Raw genomic sequence first — 17,146 nt, 5'->3', positions numbered from 1 at the left:
AGCAAGGGCACCGGCGCGTTCAATGTAGCGCTCTCATTACAGCAAGGGCACCGTGTTCAATGTAGCGCTGTTAGCGCGTTCAATGTAGCGCTCTCATTACAGCAAGGGCACCGTGTTCAATGTAGCGCTGTTAGCGTGTTCAATGTAGCGCTGTTAGCGTGTTCAATGTAGCGCTCACTACATCAATACACAGGACGACGACAGTATGGTCAACCGTGTTCAAATGGAGCGCTCTCAGCGTGCAGCCGTTTGTACCACCAGTTACCTAGTTATCGCTGAATCGTATGTATGCATTACCTGGGTTGTTTTTATATGCCTTGTTAAGATTTATGTTTCGTTCTTTTCTCTCCCCCCCCCCGTACGTTTACTGTGGATTTATGACAAGTGGAGTGACAAATTGGAACCGAATAGAAGCATGGAGTGAGTCTAAGCCTCCTTTGGTGTGGAAATGAATTCAGAAGGAGAGAGAGAGAGAGAGAACGGATCATTTGAGCCCAAGCGTTAAGGTTCCTGGTTCCGTCCTCGTGGTCGTGAACAAGCCCGACTGTGGAAAAGTGGCCACAACTCACCTCGAGCAGGAAGAGGAAAATAGGTGAAAATTTTATATATAGTCTACTTCAAAATGAAAACCAAAATGTAATTATATGTATTTTATGTGTTGTTAAGTGACGGCTGATGAGGGAGGGTTGCACCAGAAAATACATCCATAACTTTCAGGCCGCCACCATAAAACTGTCAAACAAAATCAGAGTCACGTTGGGCTGGCTGGGGTTTCTTCTGTGCATGAGCACACACACGCGCACACACACACACACACAGTAACACACACACACACACACACACACACAGTAACACACGTCTGTCCAAGCAGGCTGTTACATCAGCCTGCTGCCACAACACACAGTTTGTGATGCAGGAGACGATTTGTAAAAAAAGTGAAGTCAGAAATATTCGCTGTGTTTTAACGAGCCTTTTGCACAGTTTGCCGTACATAAGAGCTTTTGATAGCCGCTACCTTTCCCCCTTCACTAGTGGGGGAATCTGGGGATACTAGCATGTTTTCTCACCAGTGAAATAATAAATAGGCCCCCAGTAGTACTCTCACGACGCTGCACATGAATGAAGTGAAAAACATTTTTTGCTTGGCGCCACCAGGGTGCATGGCATGCACTCTGATTTAACCCATTTTGACCCGAGATCAGATTCTAAAAATGTCTTCTACATCCTGACAGTTTTCTGAAAAAGCTATGTTTCCATGTCAGTCGTTCTTCGCTTTTTCAAAAATAGCAGACCTACAAGCTCGTAGCGCGCCACTCGGTGGCGCGCTACGAGCTTGTAGATCTGCTATTTTTCAATAGCTAAAGCATAACATAATGCTAACACCAAAAGGGGTTCCCGCCCAGAATGGGTTAAAGTGAGAATAGAGTAAACACTGCAACAAGAACAAAAAATTATAATATATATTATATCAGTTCTTCAGTGCATTGGTAGATGGGCAAATGACCAAATAATTAATTATCAGGACAAACGTTTTCTTTCCGTAACAAAATCTGGTGTCCTGTCCCTTTTGTGCACATATCATGAGGTGAGTCTTCAAAAGAATTAAAATGTTTTAAAGAAGAAGAATCCGATGCTTTTGCACAAAGCCATCGTAGGACAAAGTATAAAATAGGGCTCGACTTAAAGTGGTTAATTTAGAACGGAAAGTATAGAGACAGGAAACCGAGGACAGATGTCTGTCCAGAATTGAACCGATTATGTGGATGGTAGGGGTGCGAACTAATCAGTTTAACCCATTTAGACCTGAGATTAGATTCTAAAAATGTCTTCATCCTGACAGTTTCTATGTCAGTGGTTCTTCGATTTTTCAAAAATAGCAGACCTACAAGCTCGTAGCGCGCCACTCGGTGGCACGCTATGAGCTTGTAGATCTGCTATTTTTCAATAGCTAAAGAATAACAGTCCATAATGTATAAATTATGGTAAAGGGGTCAGTACAGTTGGGCCTTTTCGGGGAGGGGTCAGAATAAATGATGGACTTAGGACTGTTATTCGTCTCAACTGCTCAATTCTAAAAATCAATAATTAAATAAAAACAATCGATTAATAATTTATCACTAGGGGTGTGCATCTCTCCCTTACAAGACGATTCGATACGTATCGATACGCATGGGCTACGATGCGATTCGGGGACGATACATTTTATATACAGAACGATTCGATTCGATTCAGTCCAAATCGATACGATTTCGATTTTGTGGAACTTCATGGAATTTGATGCGATGCGATTCGATACGATACGTTGCGATCTGACACATTTAACCTAGATTTTTTATTTTAAGCTAGAGGCTTTGTGATTGATTAATTAATCTCAATTAATCACATTTTAATCGCATATCAATAGGCCTATTTGACCTGAGCAGTGAGCTTTTTTTTTTTTAAATGGATTTGGATATGAGTGAATCAATGAATAGTGACTACATAAGCATAGGCAATAAAACAAGTAGTAATAATAATAGTGATAATAATATTATTTATATAATGCTTCTCTGAGTACTTAAAGAGAGAACAAAAGAGAAAACAAATAAAAACAACTATTAGAGAAAAACTAAGACTATGGAATAAAATAAATGAAAGCTATAGCAATATTCAAGAGGTGGGTTTGAATTTATAGGTGGTGGCATGTCTCTGAGTTTTGGAAGTGCAGTTTGACAGGTCTGACTGCCTGCTGTGGACAGTGAAACCCTGACCATTAAACACGGGCAGACGCAACGATACATCATTCATTGTTAAAGCTCCAAATGATATTCCCATTCGTCTTTGTGTCTGCCCGTGTAAACGCAGCAGCGAGTGTGAGGGGTTGGGGAACAGATGGAAAGTACATAGTGTTATTAAGGAGGACTCCTTCTAACTATATGGAAGTTAAACTAACGTTAGCTCCCATGCTAGCTACTAGCTAGTAGCTTCCCTCGTCAGACAACAGAACACCACCACAGATCGGGTGGAAGCTGTTGATATCACTGCTTGTGCCCGTGGATGGGAAATAAGATTTAAAAGGCTATGGAAGCGTGGATGAAAGCACAGATGTGTGCAATAAAGTTGTGTCGGATCTGCCTGTGCACCCCGTCTGCTGCTCGTGTGTTGTGACTGTCAGTCGCTGGCTGCTGATGCAAAGTTAAAGAGCGTCATAAGCATGCGCCCTTCCTGCGCTGGAAGTAGCAGATCTACAAGTTATCTACCCGTCGCAATGCACAGCGCTTTGGGCTTGTACATCTGTGTTTTTCCTGCAGTTAGTTGAATTATATCGATTCACAACTTTAGGATCGAACCAACGTCCGATCCAGACGCTATTTTGACCGATCCAGACACACGTGCATCGATGTAGTCGTATCGTTAATGTTCAAATCGATTATCGATTCATATCGATATTTTTTGACACCACTATTTATCACCATTATAGGCGTCAGTCAGTGGTCAGCTGGCTACCGGTCAGTCAGTGGTCAGCTGGCTACCAGTCAGTCAGTGGTCAGCTGGCTACCAGTCAGTCAGTGGTCAGCTGGCTACCAGTCAGTCAGTGGTCAGCTGGCTACCAGTCAGTCAGTGGTCAGCTGGCTACCAGTCAGTCAGTGGTCAGCTGGCTACCAGTCAGTCAGTGGTCAGCTGGCTAGCGGTCTGGCACACGCCTGGCCTCAGTCAGGCAAGTTTGAGCCAGAGATGGAACATTCTGGTGCTTCATACTCTTAACACACACACACCCCCCCCCCCCCCCCTCCTTCTCTCATTCGTTAGCAGGGGGAGTTTCCAACTTCCAGCAGTATAAAGAACAGGAAGCAATTAAAAACATGCACGTAGTTAGTGAGTGCCATTACCGAAGGCTGGCCTCTTCACCGCTCCACTCATTAGAGCAGCCGAGGTGACACGGGTGAGATCTCTGACAGGAACTCTTTCACTTCAAACCAGGAGAGCTGCTAGGGGCCTGCAGTTCACATAACTAGGGGCCGAAAGACTGACGAAAGCAAAAAAAAAAAAGACCTTCAGACAAAACACTTTGACCAGTTAGCATGGTCAAAAACGCTACCGTCTTTTTATATTTGTGTTACCATCTTTTTGAGTGGTGCAACCACTCCCTTACGGAGCTATGTGTGTGTGTGTGTGGCTGTGTACACACACACACACTTCTCTATTATTCAAAATGGTAATCAATAGAATAATCACTAAGATGATCATCGACAGATGCATGCTTACTGAACAGCACCACATATGTATTTATCCAGGACTGTGAAAACATCTCGTGATCCACTTTCTGGTACACAACCGACCTGTTGTTGTTGAGAACCATTTACAAAACTAAGAACATCTTTAAAACAGAGAGAGAGAGAGAGAGAGAGAGAGAGAGAGAGAGAGAGAGAGAGAGAAAGAGCGGTAAACGTCTCTCAACAAATCACTTCACCCCAGCCAAAAGAATTTGCCTTGAACACTACATTTGAAGAAATATGAATATTTCATCGACATTCCAACAGGCCCATAGTTCTGCCGAGAGCTGACAGAAGCCCAGTGGCAACCAGGTAGTGTAACGTGCATGGGGTGTGCCAATTGGACTTAATCAATCACAACACGCAAGACAAGTTGCCCATGAATCACGCGGAGGGGCTGTGCTCAGCGACAGCTTAATTACGGTGGCTGTGTTTGGCTTCTGTCGAGCCCGTCTTGACAACCTGTCCCAACAGCGCTCCTCCGCGAAGCCTGGCAAAAAGCTGGTCTCGTGTGAGTGTTCCAAACACCAGAATGCCACTTGCGTGCACGCATGTTCAAACAAACAGCTATCCGCAGGTTGTTGCGTCGCGTCGCTTGATGTGCAATGAGATCGCCGACTTGGCAAGGACGAACAGGGAACAATTAGGACATTTGCATGGTTTTTATTGATCGTAAACAAGGCTATAAATCTGCAAATGTTTCACTTTGGAGTTTGGACTGACAATTGCATGCGCATCACCTTGATCTAACTTCTCAAATTGAATGACGTGCCGGTGGTGGCGTTTGTGGAGATAGGACTTGCCTCTTCTGCACACTGCTGCTGAGAGGAAGAGCTGTTATTTGTGCACAGAGAAGGGAGCCATATATACTGTGATGTACAGAGGTGGATGGATGCTGCAAAAATACTTTTCATGCAAAACTAGAAAAGGTGCTCCTCGGAGCACAGGTCTTCGCCAGGTCAGGTCCATTGTGGCCTCCTGGTGGCGCTATAATAGGCCAATGTGAAAAAGGGTGTCATGTGTTCTTAGGCCTTTCATGGCAATCGGACATTGTTGGTCAAATAAGTCATGGAAAGTTTAACAATATGATTATGTAAAGTTTGTATGATCAACTTCCACTTGATCGATCGTTTTATCAAAAGGGAGAAACCTTCTACACACCCCCCCCCCCACTAAATCGATGTTGACAAGATTGCACATAATCTTCAGGAGCCCATATTACTGTCAATGACTCAGCGGCGGGTTGAGTCCACACACCCCTCCAATAGTGGAAGGCCGTCCTGTCCCATGATCCCATGAGAAGACGACATGCACCTAGATGTGTGACGACGAGGCATGGGTCTGGGGAGCGACGTCGAGTCAGAGTGACTCAGTGCACAGGTATCCATTCTCCTGAGAACCTCGGAGTCTCGTCTGTCAGTGCAGCCAGGAAGGTTTACATGATTTATGGTCATGTCGTCAGCCTCCACAACCTTCACTCCATGTTCTAGAGGTGTGCACGTGCGTGCGTGTGTGTGTGTGAGAGTTAAGGGTATGTTTCAGAAAACGTACTGCTACAGTTGGTGCCTCGCTTAAGGGTAAACAGTGATGTGGCAGAGCCATCCAAAGAAAACAGAGTAGTGTTTCCCATACTTCTTCAACAGCCCCTAGGCCTCCCAGACATTACATTACCTGAGCCTCCCCCGACGGGCGACAGACTAACGTAACCACACTTCTCACTGATGCTTGGCTCCTCTCACCTCAACAAAGGCATGGTGGAAAGCACACGTTGGGGGTTTATGTAAGCTCATTTATGGTCGGGCCATTGTTTAGGACTTCGAAAAATATGAACGTAATTATTTCACCAATTACTTCAATCAAACGCAGCCTTGCCAGGAGCTTAAACGCTGGCAGCAACATGACTTGGCTGCTATGCGACCACAGGAAACTCATAAAAACTAGCTATTTCAAGCCTCCATCCTATGCAAGAAAATAATGCACAGGGCAAGCTTTGGCTCCCTTTGTAAACAAGAAGAAGGGGGGAAAATGCAAGTGTGGAAAATTATATATCTCCTGAAGTTCTTAACGATAGTTTGCTGCACGCCAAGGCATTGTGCAGCCCCGGCCAACGGATTTATAACCTAGTTAAAATAATCATAAAACAAGCGCCATAATTCATGATAAGCGGCGACCAGCTCTCAATCTGCACTCGATGGGTTTGGACCTACAGACAAGGTGACCGACGGACGGGCAGAGTGCTTTATACTAGCTGTGTGGTTGCAGCAACAAAATAAGGATGTGCCGCTCGGTACCGTACAGTACAATACTCGGTATTGGTCTGCAATATAGTATAGTTCTGTAGTCACGCTACAGCAGCTTGATGTACAAGTACACTCCCAATCCAACGCTTGATGCTTGGGTCCCCAGTCTTTGGTATGACCCGGCCGGGGGGATCGAACCCCAACCTCCCAGTCTCAGGGCGCACACTCTTAACCCAGGGGTGCCCAAAAGGAAGATCTACCAGTAGATCACAAAGGCTGTGCAGGTAGAACCACTTGACATGGCCCTGAAAATATACTTCAATTAATAGAATACTTGAATTAAGGTGAATTTATGATTAGACATCAAAAGGGGCCTGTCAGCTCAAACCAGCAATGCAATACTTTGTTTTCAGGAATGTTCAGGAAGTAGCATTACAAAGTTAGTTTATACACAAACAAAACTTATATTCAACTCCCCCCATTTGTGCATTTGTCTTACTAGTTTCAGCAATGGGATATTTTGTTTGTTTGTGGGTAGATCTTGTTGAACTGGTCATTTTGAAAGTCAAAAACATGTGGGCACTAGGGCATTAACATAAAAAATGATTATTCGACTAGCAAAACAGTAGTCAACACTGTAAATCAAAAATCGAGTAGTCGTTAAATATTATTTTTAATATTTGTTATGATTTCTTTTATTTGTGCTTTTCTACAGCAGACATGCAGCTGTGAGCTCTGTTGTTTTGTTGGTAGTTCTCCAAGTTAAGTACTAATCCATTCCTGGCTGATTGTTTTCATATATACAAGCCTACTGTACATGGGTTTTTCCGTCACCGTCACTCGTGTAGGTGCGGTGGGCGGCAGTGGCACTGTCAGCATTCAAGACAGATTTTCAAAAAGCATATGCCTCATAGGCTCATACGCTCAATGGGGACAACTACAGTGTGTAAATACTTTTACTATTGGTGAGTTTATTACTGTAGTTTGTTCAACAAGTTAGATTGGAGACGTGTCGTCGTGTTGTCCGGTACAGTAAAGTATAGCAACTCTGCCCAATATTATCCAGTTTGGTGACAGTCAAACTACAGTAGCTCTTGCCGTGATTTCACGTTTCTTTTTCATCTTTCTTCATGCTTATCCAACAAAAGTGCAGGCGTGCGGCATTATTAAAAACAAACAGCTATGCCGAGCGATTATAGTTATAATAGTCGCGATGGAGTGAAGTAGTTGATCATCTGATTGGCAAGCCTGCTAGCTAGCAAGCCTAGTATGTAATCATAACCTCCTCCTAGCTTGTACAGTAGCTCCTTCTAAAAACCAAAGGAACTGTGGTTGTAACTTGTTGTTGAACATTTAGGGTTGTATGAAGAACATTGCATCGTTCATTCCTCCTCCTCCCCGCTCCAGTCTCCACTCTCCATCTGAACAAACATTGTGAACAACGCAACATGCTATGCTGCGCCGTAGAAAGGTCTTGCGCATCAAAAATAGCAGATCTACAAGCTCACAACGCGTCCATCCGTGAGTCATTGTGGACTTGCAACTTTGACTTGAAACAGCTGATGTGAATTTCGGCCAATCACAGCGGCATTCAGCGTAATCTAGTAAGAGAGTGGCGACACTAGCGTTGACTCCCATTGTAATAATGGAATGCGGAAGTGCTCATTCTATCTCAATGGGATAGTTCCAATGTTTGGAACTATAGCCCATAGGCACCCGCTTTGTGGTGAGATCAAAGCATGTCGCCACTCTCTTACTATTCCACTCGGCCTGCATTCACCGGCTCTGTTTTGCAGTTCTCGCTGGCCGTTTCAGAACACGATGTTTTAATGCTTGATTGGATGGAAAAAAATATAATATTTGACCGCCAAATAATCGGCTATAAACCGATTTTGATGGTAGTCGAGTCGACTATCAAAAATCACGTTTGGTTAATGCCCTAGTGGGCACCCCTGATCTAACCACAAGGCCACACCAAGCTGGTAGTCAGTTATAAGAGCATAAGATAACTGTATAGTCCCTGTTATCCAGAAGGTGTCACTGGCATACCTGGCTATCAGCCTATAATACGATTTTGAACCAGAAACACATATGTGAAGGTGTCATGTGTGTCATGTCATAACAACTCAACTGGTTAGTAGTGGTGCTCCAATTTATCGGACACCAATATACACCAATTATCTGTCAATATATCTGCCAATGTTCGCTTCAAATAGCATAAAGATAATATTACACCAAGAGCAATTTGGTTCACCGAATGTCAGGAATGTTTTTGACTTGTAGGGGCGGCGGTGGCTCAGGGGTAGAGTGCCTGGATGGTAACCGTAAGGTTGTCAGTTCGAACCCGGGCTCCCCCAGAGTTACTGTCGAAGTGTCCTTGAGCAAGACACTGAACCCCTAATTGCTCCCGATGTGCTAGTTGGTGCCTTGCATGGTTTCCGCTGCCATTGGTGTATGAATGTGTGTGAATGGGTGAATGTAATGCACAATCTATGTAAAGCACCTTGGATAAAGGCGCTATATAAATGCACCATTTACCATTTACCATGTTGCCCAGCAGATATCCTCCGATTTCTATGACAAAGGCAAAATTAAGCACCACGAGATGGGAGAATGCAAAGCCTCAACGTACTGATAATTTCATGCAGGCCATGTCACCGATAGGGCCGGCCCCGCCCAAAGTGCACAGGGAGGAGCGCCAGTATAGCAGGAATAGTTTTCATGATATGAATGTTGCAGAACCAGCAGTACGGCCTAAGTTAGAGTTTAACCCATTTTGGGCGGGAACCCCTTTTGGTGTTTTAACCCATTTTGACCTGAGATCAGATTCTAAAAATGTCTTCTACATCCTGACAGTTTTCTGGAAAAGCTATGTTTATGTCAGTGGTTCTTCGATTTTTCAAAAATAGCAGACCTACAAGCTCGTGGCGCGCTATGAGCTTGTAGATCTGCTATTTTTCAAAAGCTAAAGCATGACATAATGCTAACACCAAAAGGGGTTCCCACCCAAAATGGGTTAAGGCATTATGTTATACTTTAGCTATTGAAAAATAGCAGATCTACAAGCTCATAGCACGGCACCGAGTGCCGCGCTACAAGCTTGTAGGTCTGCTATTTTTGAAAAATCGTGAAAATGTGGTGCAAATCTTTGAATATATATTCTGTCAGAGCGAATGTTTTTAGCTCAAATCTTTGCTTCTTGGGGTCCCTGGAATAACATATTTTCAGATGGGGGTTGGCGGCCAATTACATATATTTTTGGGTGTCCTTGACATGAAAATGTTTGAGAACGACTGACATAGAAACAGAAAACTGTCAGGATTTAGAAGACATTTGTAGTATCGTTCCCAGGTCAAAATGGGTTAATGTTGTGCAGGAAAATGTTTCGGGCATTTCTGAAAATAATTACATGCCAAAAAAATATGGAAGACAGGTGTAAAGTGGTTCATGCCAAGGTTTTGGTCATGTGTTGGGTGGCTTCTACTTCCACTTTATACGTAACCCAGCAGCAAACCACTGCTGATGTGCTAATAGTTTACCCAGTACTGCCTGAATCTGGTCAGATTCGACTCACGACGGGCTCTGGGCGCAAGCAGCAACTTTAACCCATTTAGCCCTGGGAACGATTCTACAGATGCCTTCTAAATCCTGACAGTTTTCTGAAAAACCCTATGTTTCAATGGCAGACGTTCTCAAACATTTTCATGTCAAGGACCTCCAAAAATATATGTAATTGGCCGCCGACCCCCATCTGAAAATATGTTGTTCCAGGGACCCTCCCAGAAGCAAAGATTTGAGGTCCTGGGTTCGATTCCCGCTCGGGACGCTGTGGGTGCTGGCGGCGTGTTTCCTCCTCCGCGTCATCAGTGCACATACCCGAGGTGGGGTTGGCGAAAGGGCCTTTCTGTGTGGAGTTTGTATGGTCTCCCCGTGTCCCCTAGGGTAGGTATACCCTCACAAAAAACATGAAGTAATCCTGGTCTCTAAACTGCCTCCCCCTGGCCAGCCGGGGCGCCTGATAGAGGGGAAAGGAACTGGTTGGAATAACGTGTTCCTTCCACGCGCTACGTCCAACCAGGGAAACTCCCCCCTGTCAGGTGTAAAGGAGCAACTTGGACACTCAGGCATGAAGGAAGCACGAGTTCAAGTCCGTTGCTCTCCCCATGTCCCCCATATATGGGGAATAGGTTGGCGGAGGGTGTGTAGAGCCCAGGATCACATTAGATAATTGACACAGGGGTGAAAAAATGGGTTACAAAATCGTGGGATAAAAATTATAGAAAAAAAAACCGTTCTGAAAGAATATTGATTCAAAGATTTGCACTACATTTTCACGATTTTTTTCAAAAATAGCAGACCTACAAGCTCGTAGATCTTGTAGATCTGCTATTTTTCAATAGCTAAAGTATAACATAATGAAACACCAAAAGGGGTTCCCGCCCCCAAAATGGGTTAACAAACACAGCTGAAATGCCCCCATTTCACCCCCATCATTCACTACAGACGAGACCAAAATCAATTACTGCCACTGTATATTGGATTTAATGGGCTCCCATAACCACATCCATCTGGGACATTCAAGTGCGTGACGGGAGCCAAAAAAAAAAAAAAAAAAAAAAAAACCTCTGCTCCTTCTGCCAAGCTCGTTTTTCACATGAGCGAGACAACGACAGCACTACAAATCACCTTATAGACCCGGTTGACGCGTCGCTACTTTATCCACATTTCATCGGCAAAACGTACGCTTCTCGAGAGAGACGTGATGCTAGTCCAGAGTGATGCTCACTCAAAGACTGCTGCTGGCACTGACTCATATTCTGCGTCTAAATATATCCTTTGACACAGATATTGTCAAGTCTTCCAGAAAATGTTGACAGCGTAGTAGGTACTTTATTCGTTTGGCTCAGAGGTAGCTACAGTTTAACCCATTTTTTTTTTTTAATGTTTTCTTTTTTGTGGCTTTCGCCTTTATTTTATATTTTTTTATGGAGGGACAGACAGTAGGCTGACAGGAAATGGGGAGAGAGATGGGGGGGAAGACATGCAGTAAAGGCCGTCGGGATCGGGAGTCGAACCCACGGCACACTGCCAGACCGGATTACCAGCCAAGGTGCCTGGACCACTGAGCCATGGCCCAGGCCCAGTTTAACACATTTTGGGCGGGAACCCCTTTTGGTGTTAGCATTATGTTGTGCTTTAGCTATTGAAAAATAGCTAAAGCTCATAGCGTGCCACCGAGTGGCGCGCTACGAGCTTGTAGTTCTGCTATTTTTTTTGTATCGTAGAACCACTGACATAGAAACATAGCTTTTTCAGAAAACTGTCAGGATGTAGAAGACATTTTTTAGAATCTGATCTCAGGTCAAAATGGGTTAAGATTAATTCATGCTTCATCACCAGGGGTGCACAACATAACCTTTTTGGGGCTAGTTCTCAGGGGAGCACCCGGAGAGGGTGCTTGGTGCGCACTGCGGGCGAACATCTCTACTCTACTAAGGCAGCATGAGAGATAAAATTAACTACTCACATAATGCCGCAGAGGACCAGGTTCCATGTTTGACATACTTACCAAAGTGTGTACATTGTTTAAGGCACAGAGTAATGGTTTTCATATCGTAAATATATGAACTTTCGCTAAAAAGCTTTGTTCACTTTAATCCACCAAGTAAATAAGTATACTTGGTCAGACTAGCGCTTTAAACGGAATTATAACTTGTCATGGCAGCTTGGTGTGTGTGTGTGTGTGTACACAATTACAGAAGACAGAAGTACCTCCACTCATTTGTATGAAATATATACAGTAACTTCAACTATCTTGGAAGTCAGTGGGGCTGTGATCAACTGATCACTCTGAAACCTTGCCCAAATATTCCCATACCGTTCTACTGACACCAAAGATGACTCATTTCACATGCTGGTCACATGAAGTCCACAAAATCCACAATTCCACCGTAGCTGTTCCCGGGTTTCACATAACTTTGTAGTTTAAAAAGGTTTACAAAACATAATTTTGTCTAAAGGGCTGTAAGACTGTGCCTTTACATAGGGGGATCTGGGATTCAGTCATTGCCCAACGTCACTTAACCCATTTAGGCCTGACGTCGAAATTTAAAAAAAATAGCAGACCTACAAGCTTGTAGCGCGCAACTCGGTGTCGCGCTATGAGCTTGTAGATCTGCTATTTTTCAATAGCTAAATTCTAACAATGTTTAAAACACCAAAAGGGGTTCCCGGCTTCCCGCCCCAAAATGGGTTAAAAGGGAAGTATAAAATAAAATTAACTCCTAACCAGGGGCAGGACGAATGTGAAAGACAGAAAGAAGGGGCTCACCTTGAAGATGCCCACCCAGTCTTTCTGATGGGGTCTGATGAACTCGGTGAGGGTGAACTGGCACTCCAGCGCAGCGTGTGGCAGGTAGCCCTTTCCCACATTCTGGAAGATGACGTGGGCAAAGTTGGATCTGTCCATGATGTTGTCCGACTGTGATAACGTCCTGTCCTGGAACTGTGCCTTCAGTCACTCAGCGCTGGCTACGGAAAGAGGCAAGAAAGAAATACAAGAAGAGAATGGTCAAGGACCGACCACAACCGCTCATCTGAATGACGTAATACAGTATGTACGAAAACATGCAGGGTCACAGTCTTTATAGTTTCACTCCCACAAGAGACAACCCCCAACATAGCCCTAAGGAATTTGGGACAGTAACAAAGTAACCAAAACAGCACCACAGGGGTGTCACAGATAAGATAACATCAGAGTGCAATAAAGGGGTATTATTATATGTTTGCAGTCTAAATTTCTATGACATTTTCCTGAACATTGTGGGTTTTTTTGACCAAAAATGTTTTTAGTATAAATAAGCAAGTGATAATGTATAGGGGTCTTCGACCTTTTTGACATGAAGTGCCGTGTTTTTATTTTCTTGATAGTCAGTGTGCCATATCAACATTATGTTGAATTACAACACCACACAAAAATAAAAACAATTCCAACAGATGTCGATTGTCCATGACTATAACCTTTCTTTCTTCTTATAACCTTTCTTTCTTCTTGACTATTTTCTTTCACATCAGGACATTGTTAATGATCATTAGAAATAACGCACCTATCTCCCAGATTCCCTCCCCAGTCAGAGTTCAGTTTGAATGAATGTAGAATTGTGTGCAGGATTTGCATGCATTTGAGAGAGCTTAATAAATTGTATATGTTATTTTAACCCATTTTGGGGCGGGAACCCCCTTTGGTGTTTTAAACTTTAGCTATTGAAAAATAGCAGATCTACAAGCTCATAGCGCGCCAACGAGCTTGTAGGTCTGCTATTTTTGAAAAGTCGTGAAAATGTGGAGCAAATCTTTGAATTAGTCTTTCAGAGCGCATGTTTTTAACTCAAATCTTTGCTTCTGGGGTGGGGGGGGGGGAGGTCCCTGGAACAACTTTTCAGATGGAGGGGTCGGCGGCCAAATACATAACATTTTTGGGGTCCTTGACATGAAATACTGAGAACTACTGACATGATTTAGAAGAATTTTTTTTTATTTCGACGTCAGGCCTAAATGGGTTAAAGAAAGAAAGGAAATTCCTCTCTCACACTCACGTCAGTGTGCCAGTGATTACCATTCACTGTGCCAAATGTTGCCTACTCCTATACTAATGATAGCGTGCCGTGCACAGGAAATTTGATGCAAAACAAACAAAGACGGACCATCTTCTAAATGGTGTCGCTGACTATTTGGTTGCCCCAAGCATGAAATGTTTGTGCTGCCACGTGATGAGAAGCAATTCCACTATGACGCGCGTCCGGTTTTGGATGTTATCTTGGATGCTATAGCAATAGCGCCAATGCTAGCGAGCTAAGGCGAGGTGCATCCTTGCTCTAGAATACGCCAATGTTCCCATCTCGAGCACCGGATGATCAGAAATGACCTCCGAACATCGCCACAGCCTAGTTTCAGAGAAAAGAGGCTGTGGCTAAAACAGAAGCTAATGTGGTTGGGTCGTGCGCCGCAGACGAGGCCCTAGCAACAGTGCCTAGCAACCGGAGTGCTTTCAAAAATGGAAAATAGCGAGGCAATCTTATATCGATATTAAACGCCTTAGGATGAGTATACATGTCATTTTGAGCAGTTTGAAAAATGTTTCAACCCGATTTTCTTCCTGGTTTTTTGAGCAATTTGCATGAAATGTTCTTCACACAATCGATGGACCATTATCTGGAATCCCAGTTGAAGAGAAGGAAAAAAATTAAGCGAGCAAGCAGTGATAACTGCCAACTGGGCCTTTGAACAGGCATAACTCATGCCTCATCTGTCTGTCTGTCTGGGGTACAAACAGCTGCAATACCGCTGGGTGACCTAAAGTGGCACTGTTGAGCAGCCTTAAAGGGCTTATTGCTTGGTCCCGTCTTATCGCAGCTTGCAGCTATATTTGTTATTGTTTTTAAGTCAAATGTGCAGCAGCTGCAGCCCCATTGTGACGACGCCATCTCGTAAGTAACCAGAGAATGCAAGGCAGACAGACAAGTTAGACCACATCCCATCTGTTCCCTACAGAAGACAACAAAGCCTGCAGGCTGATGATGGACACATGACAATGTGAACTCTCACTGCTTTTACAATCTTTTGGATTGGCCCAGCTAATACTAAACTCATCTCATCTCATCTCCCTTTCATGTTTAATGTCTTCGGTTTCACCTACTTTAGACTGTGCACTGCAGTAAGAGCACAAGAATAAAGGGGAGAGTGGCCTGGCCAGTGGCACAGCAGGAAATCCCTGGCACCTGTATGTGAATATAGTGTGTCTGCGTCCCTCTCTTACAAACCTACAAAACTCTGACAGATTTGAAGGCCCCATCAGTTTGGGGGCATTGTTATTGGGTAAACAGTTGCTTTAACTCCTCACACATGCATAGGAGGCCTTATCTATGTTTCACATCAATATAGTTAGTATATTTAGTGTTGTAATAGTAAGTATTCTTGATGTGGAAAGAGTGAAGCACAGGAGGTACAGGTCAAGAGAACCAAACCAAGATAAGTGAAGTGGGGAGGGGGAATCGCCAACACATTGACACTGCAATATGTCACTCTGAATGAATGAACAGTAAATGTGTCAGTCTGTTTTGGACAATAGAATGTTTATTAAGCCACAGAGACAACAACGCCAGTGCTCAAAACATAGGAAGAACTATCCCCTATTCGCTGTCAGTGTCAGCTATGACACTGACAGTTATTTCAACAGCTTGTTGCAAGCCAGTTCTATCAGTCTTGCATGAGGTTTAGGAAAACATGACCATGTTTCGTAACTTTATACAATCGACACAGACACGGGTTCTTCTCAACGCCATTTGGCTTAAACTAGAGCAGTTGTTATGTCCGACATGCTTAGGCCTACATACAACACACATGACCCAGAATCTCTCAGTTATGTCAATGAAGAACATACATTATATACACGGTTTCTCAATCTAACATACAAAGTCTAGTAGGCACAGCCGTTCAGATAAAAATTAGACCTTGACATAATGTTGATGTCGTCGTAGCAATAATTGAACGGCCGATAAGATTCTGTTTGGAGCTTATAAGAGACTGACAAGGCCCGTTTTTTATCAAAAACAAATATCATACACGTAGCTGTCCGTGTTCACACAACACACGCTAGTGCAAAACGCATATACGGTAAAAGCTAGAAACACAAACACGGTACGCAAAAATTAAAAGCACTGATATGACTGTAATCTAATCTTCTCGCAGCTGTATATGGTTGTCATCCCGAATGACAGAAGCTAAGCTAGCAGAGTAGCTATGGCTAGGAGGCTAACGTACGCGTCGACAAGGTTAGCTAACGGACAATTTGACATGTTGAGAACTTCTGAGAGAGACGTTTTTTAAAGGTTTTTGTTCATTTATTGTCGTACTGATGAAATGTCATGATAAATGTGAAACCTACCCCGTTGCCATGCTGAACCGTATTAGAGACCGTATCAAAACAACTGCTGACGCACTTCTGATCTGGTGGTGGTGCTTTCCAAACGACTTCCTGGAAGAACAACAACATTACATCACTTCCTATGCTGGGGAATACAAAAACTGCATAACGTGGGGGAAATTTGATTTAAAAAAAATGATAATAATAATAACAAGTATAAAATGTGGTGGTTTAACACCATTTGTTATTACATTTATTTATATGTAATCTAAATGGTACCAAATTAAAAATAAAAATAAAATATTTTGTATTTGCCTTGCTCATCAATAAACCATTTTTTTCCACCAAAGACGTTGTAATCTTTTTCTTTACAAGTCTAACTTGAAAGAAAAAAAAACGTTTTTGTCTATAGTCCTACCTGTATCACCAAAGAGTATATGTTTGTTCCCCTTATTAACCTAAAATGCCCATTTGTTCCCCTTAGCCTAAAATGCCCATTCATCCATTCATTCATTCATGCATTCATGCATTCTTCATTCATTCATTCATTCTTCATTCATGCATTCATGCATTCTTCATGCATGCATGCATTCTTTCATTCAATCACACTATTGATTGGGGTTGGGGATCACATGGGATGCACACCGATGCAAAACAAATAATTGATTGATTACATAACATTCATCATGGCTCAGCTCAGCTTATTCTCAAAATGCACTTCACTGATGCTG

General features: G+C 43.3%; 1 protein-coding gene across 4 annotated transcripts in view; it reads right to left on the bottom strand.

Annotated features, from left to right (window-relative positions):
• Window positions 1-16,919, bottom strand: part of tax1bp1b (Tax1 (human T-cell leukemia virus type I) binding protein 1b) — a 58,069-nt gene extending 41,150 nt beyond the window's left edge. Inside the window, exons 1-3 of one of the 4 annotated variants that reach the window (XM_079504497.1) lie at window positions 16,834-16,919; window positions 16,437-16,526; window positions 12,825-13,024 (exon numbers count right to left, since the gene is read on the bottom strand). In XM_079504497.1, coding sequence (XP_079360623.1) covers window positions 12,825-12,962 — 138 coding nt within the window. In that variant the 5' untranslated portion in view covers window positions 12,963-13,024; window positions 16,437-16,526; window positions 16,834-16,919. The remainder of the gene's footprint in view (window positions 1-12,824; window positions 13,025-16,436; window positions 16,527-16,833) is intronic. The other 3 variants (XM_079504496.1, XM_079504494.1, XM_079504495.1) reach the window with 3 other exon arrangements.
• Between the last annotated feature and the right edge of the window lie 227 nt (window positions 16,920-17,146).

The sequence above is a fragment of the Electrona antarctica genome (genome assembly GCF_951216825.1).
Source record: "Electrona antarctica genome assembly, chromosome: 6".
Taxonomy (NCBI): Eukaryota; Metazoa; Chordata; class Actinopteri; order Myctophiformes; family Myctophidae; genus Electrona; species Electrona antarctica.
Note: the sequence above shows the minus strand (reverse complement) of the source record. Positions and strands in the feature narration are given on the sequence as shown.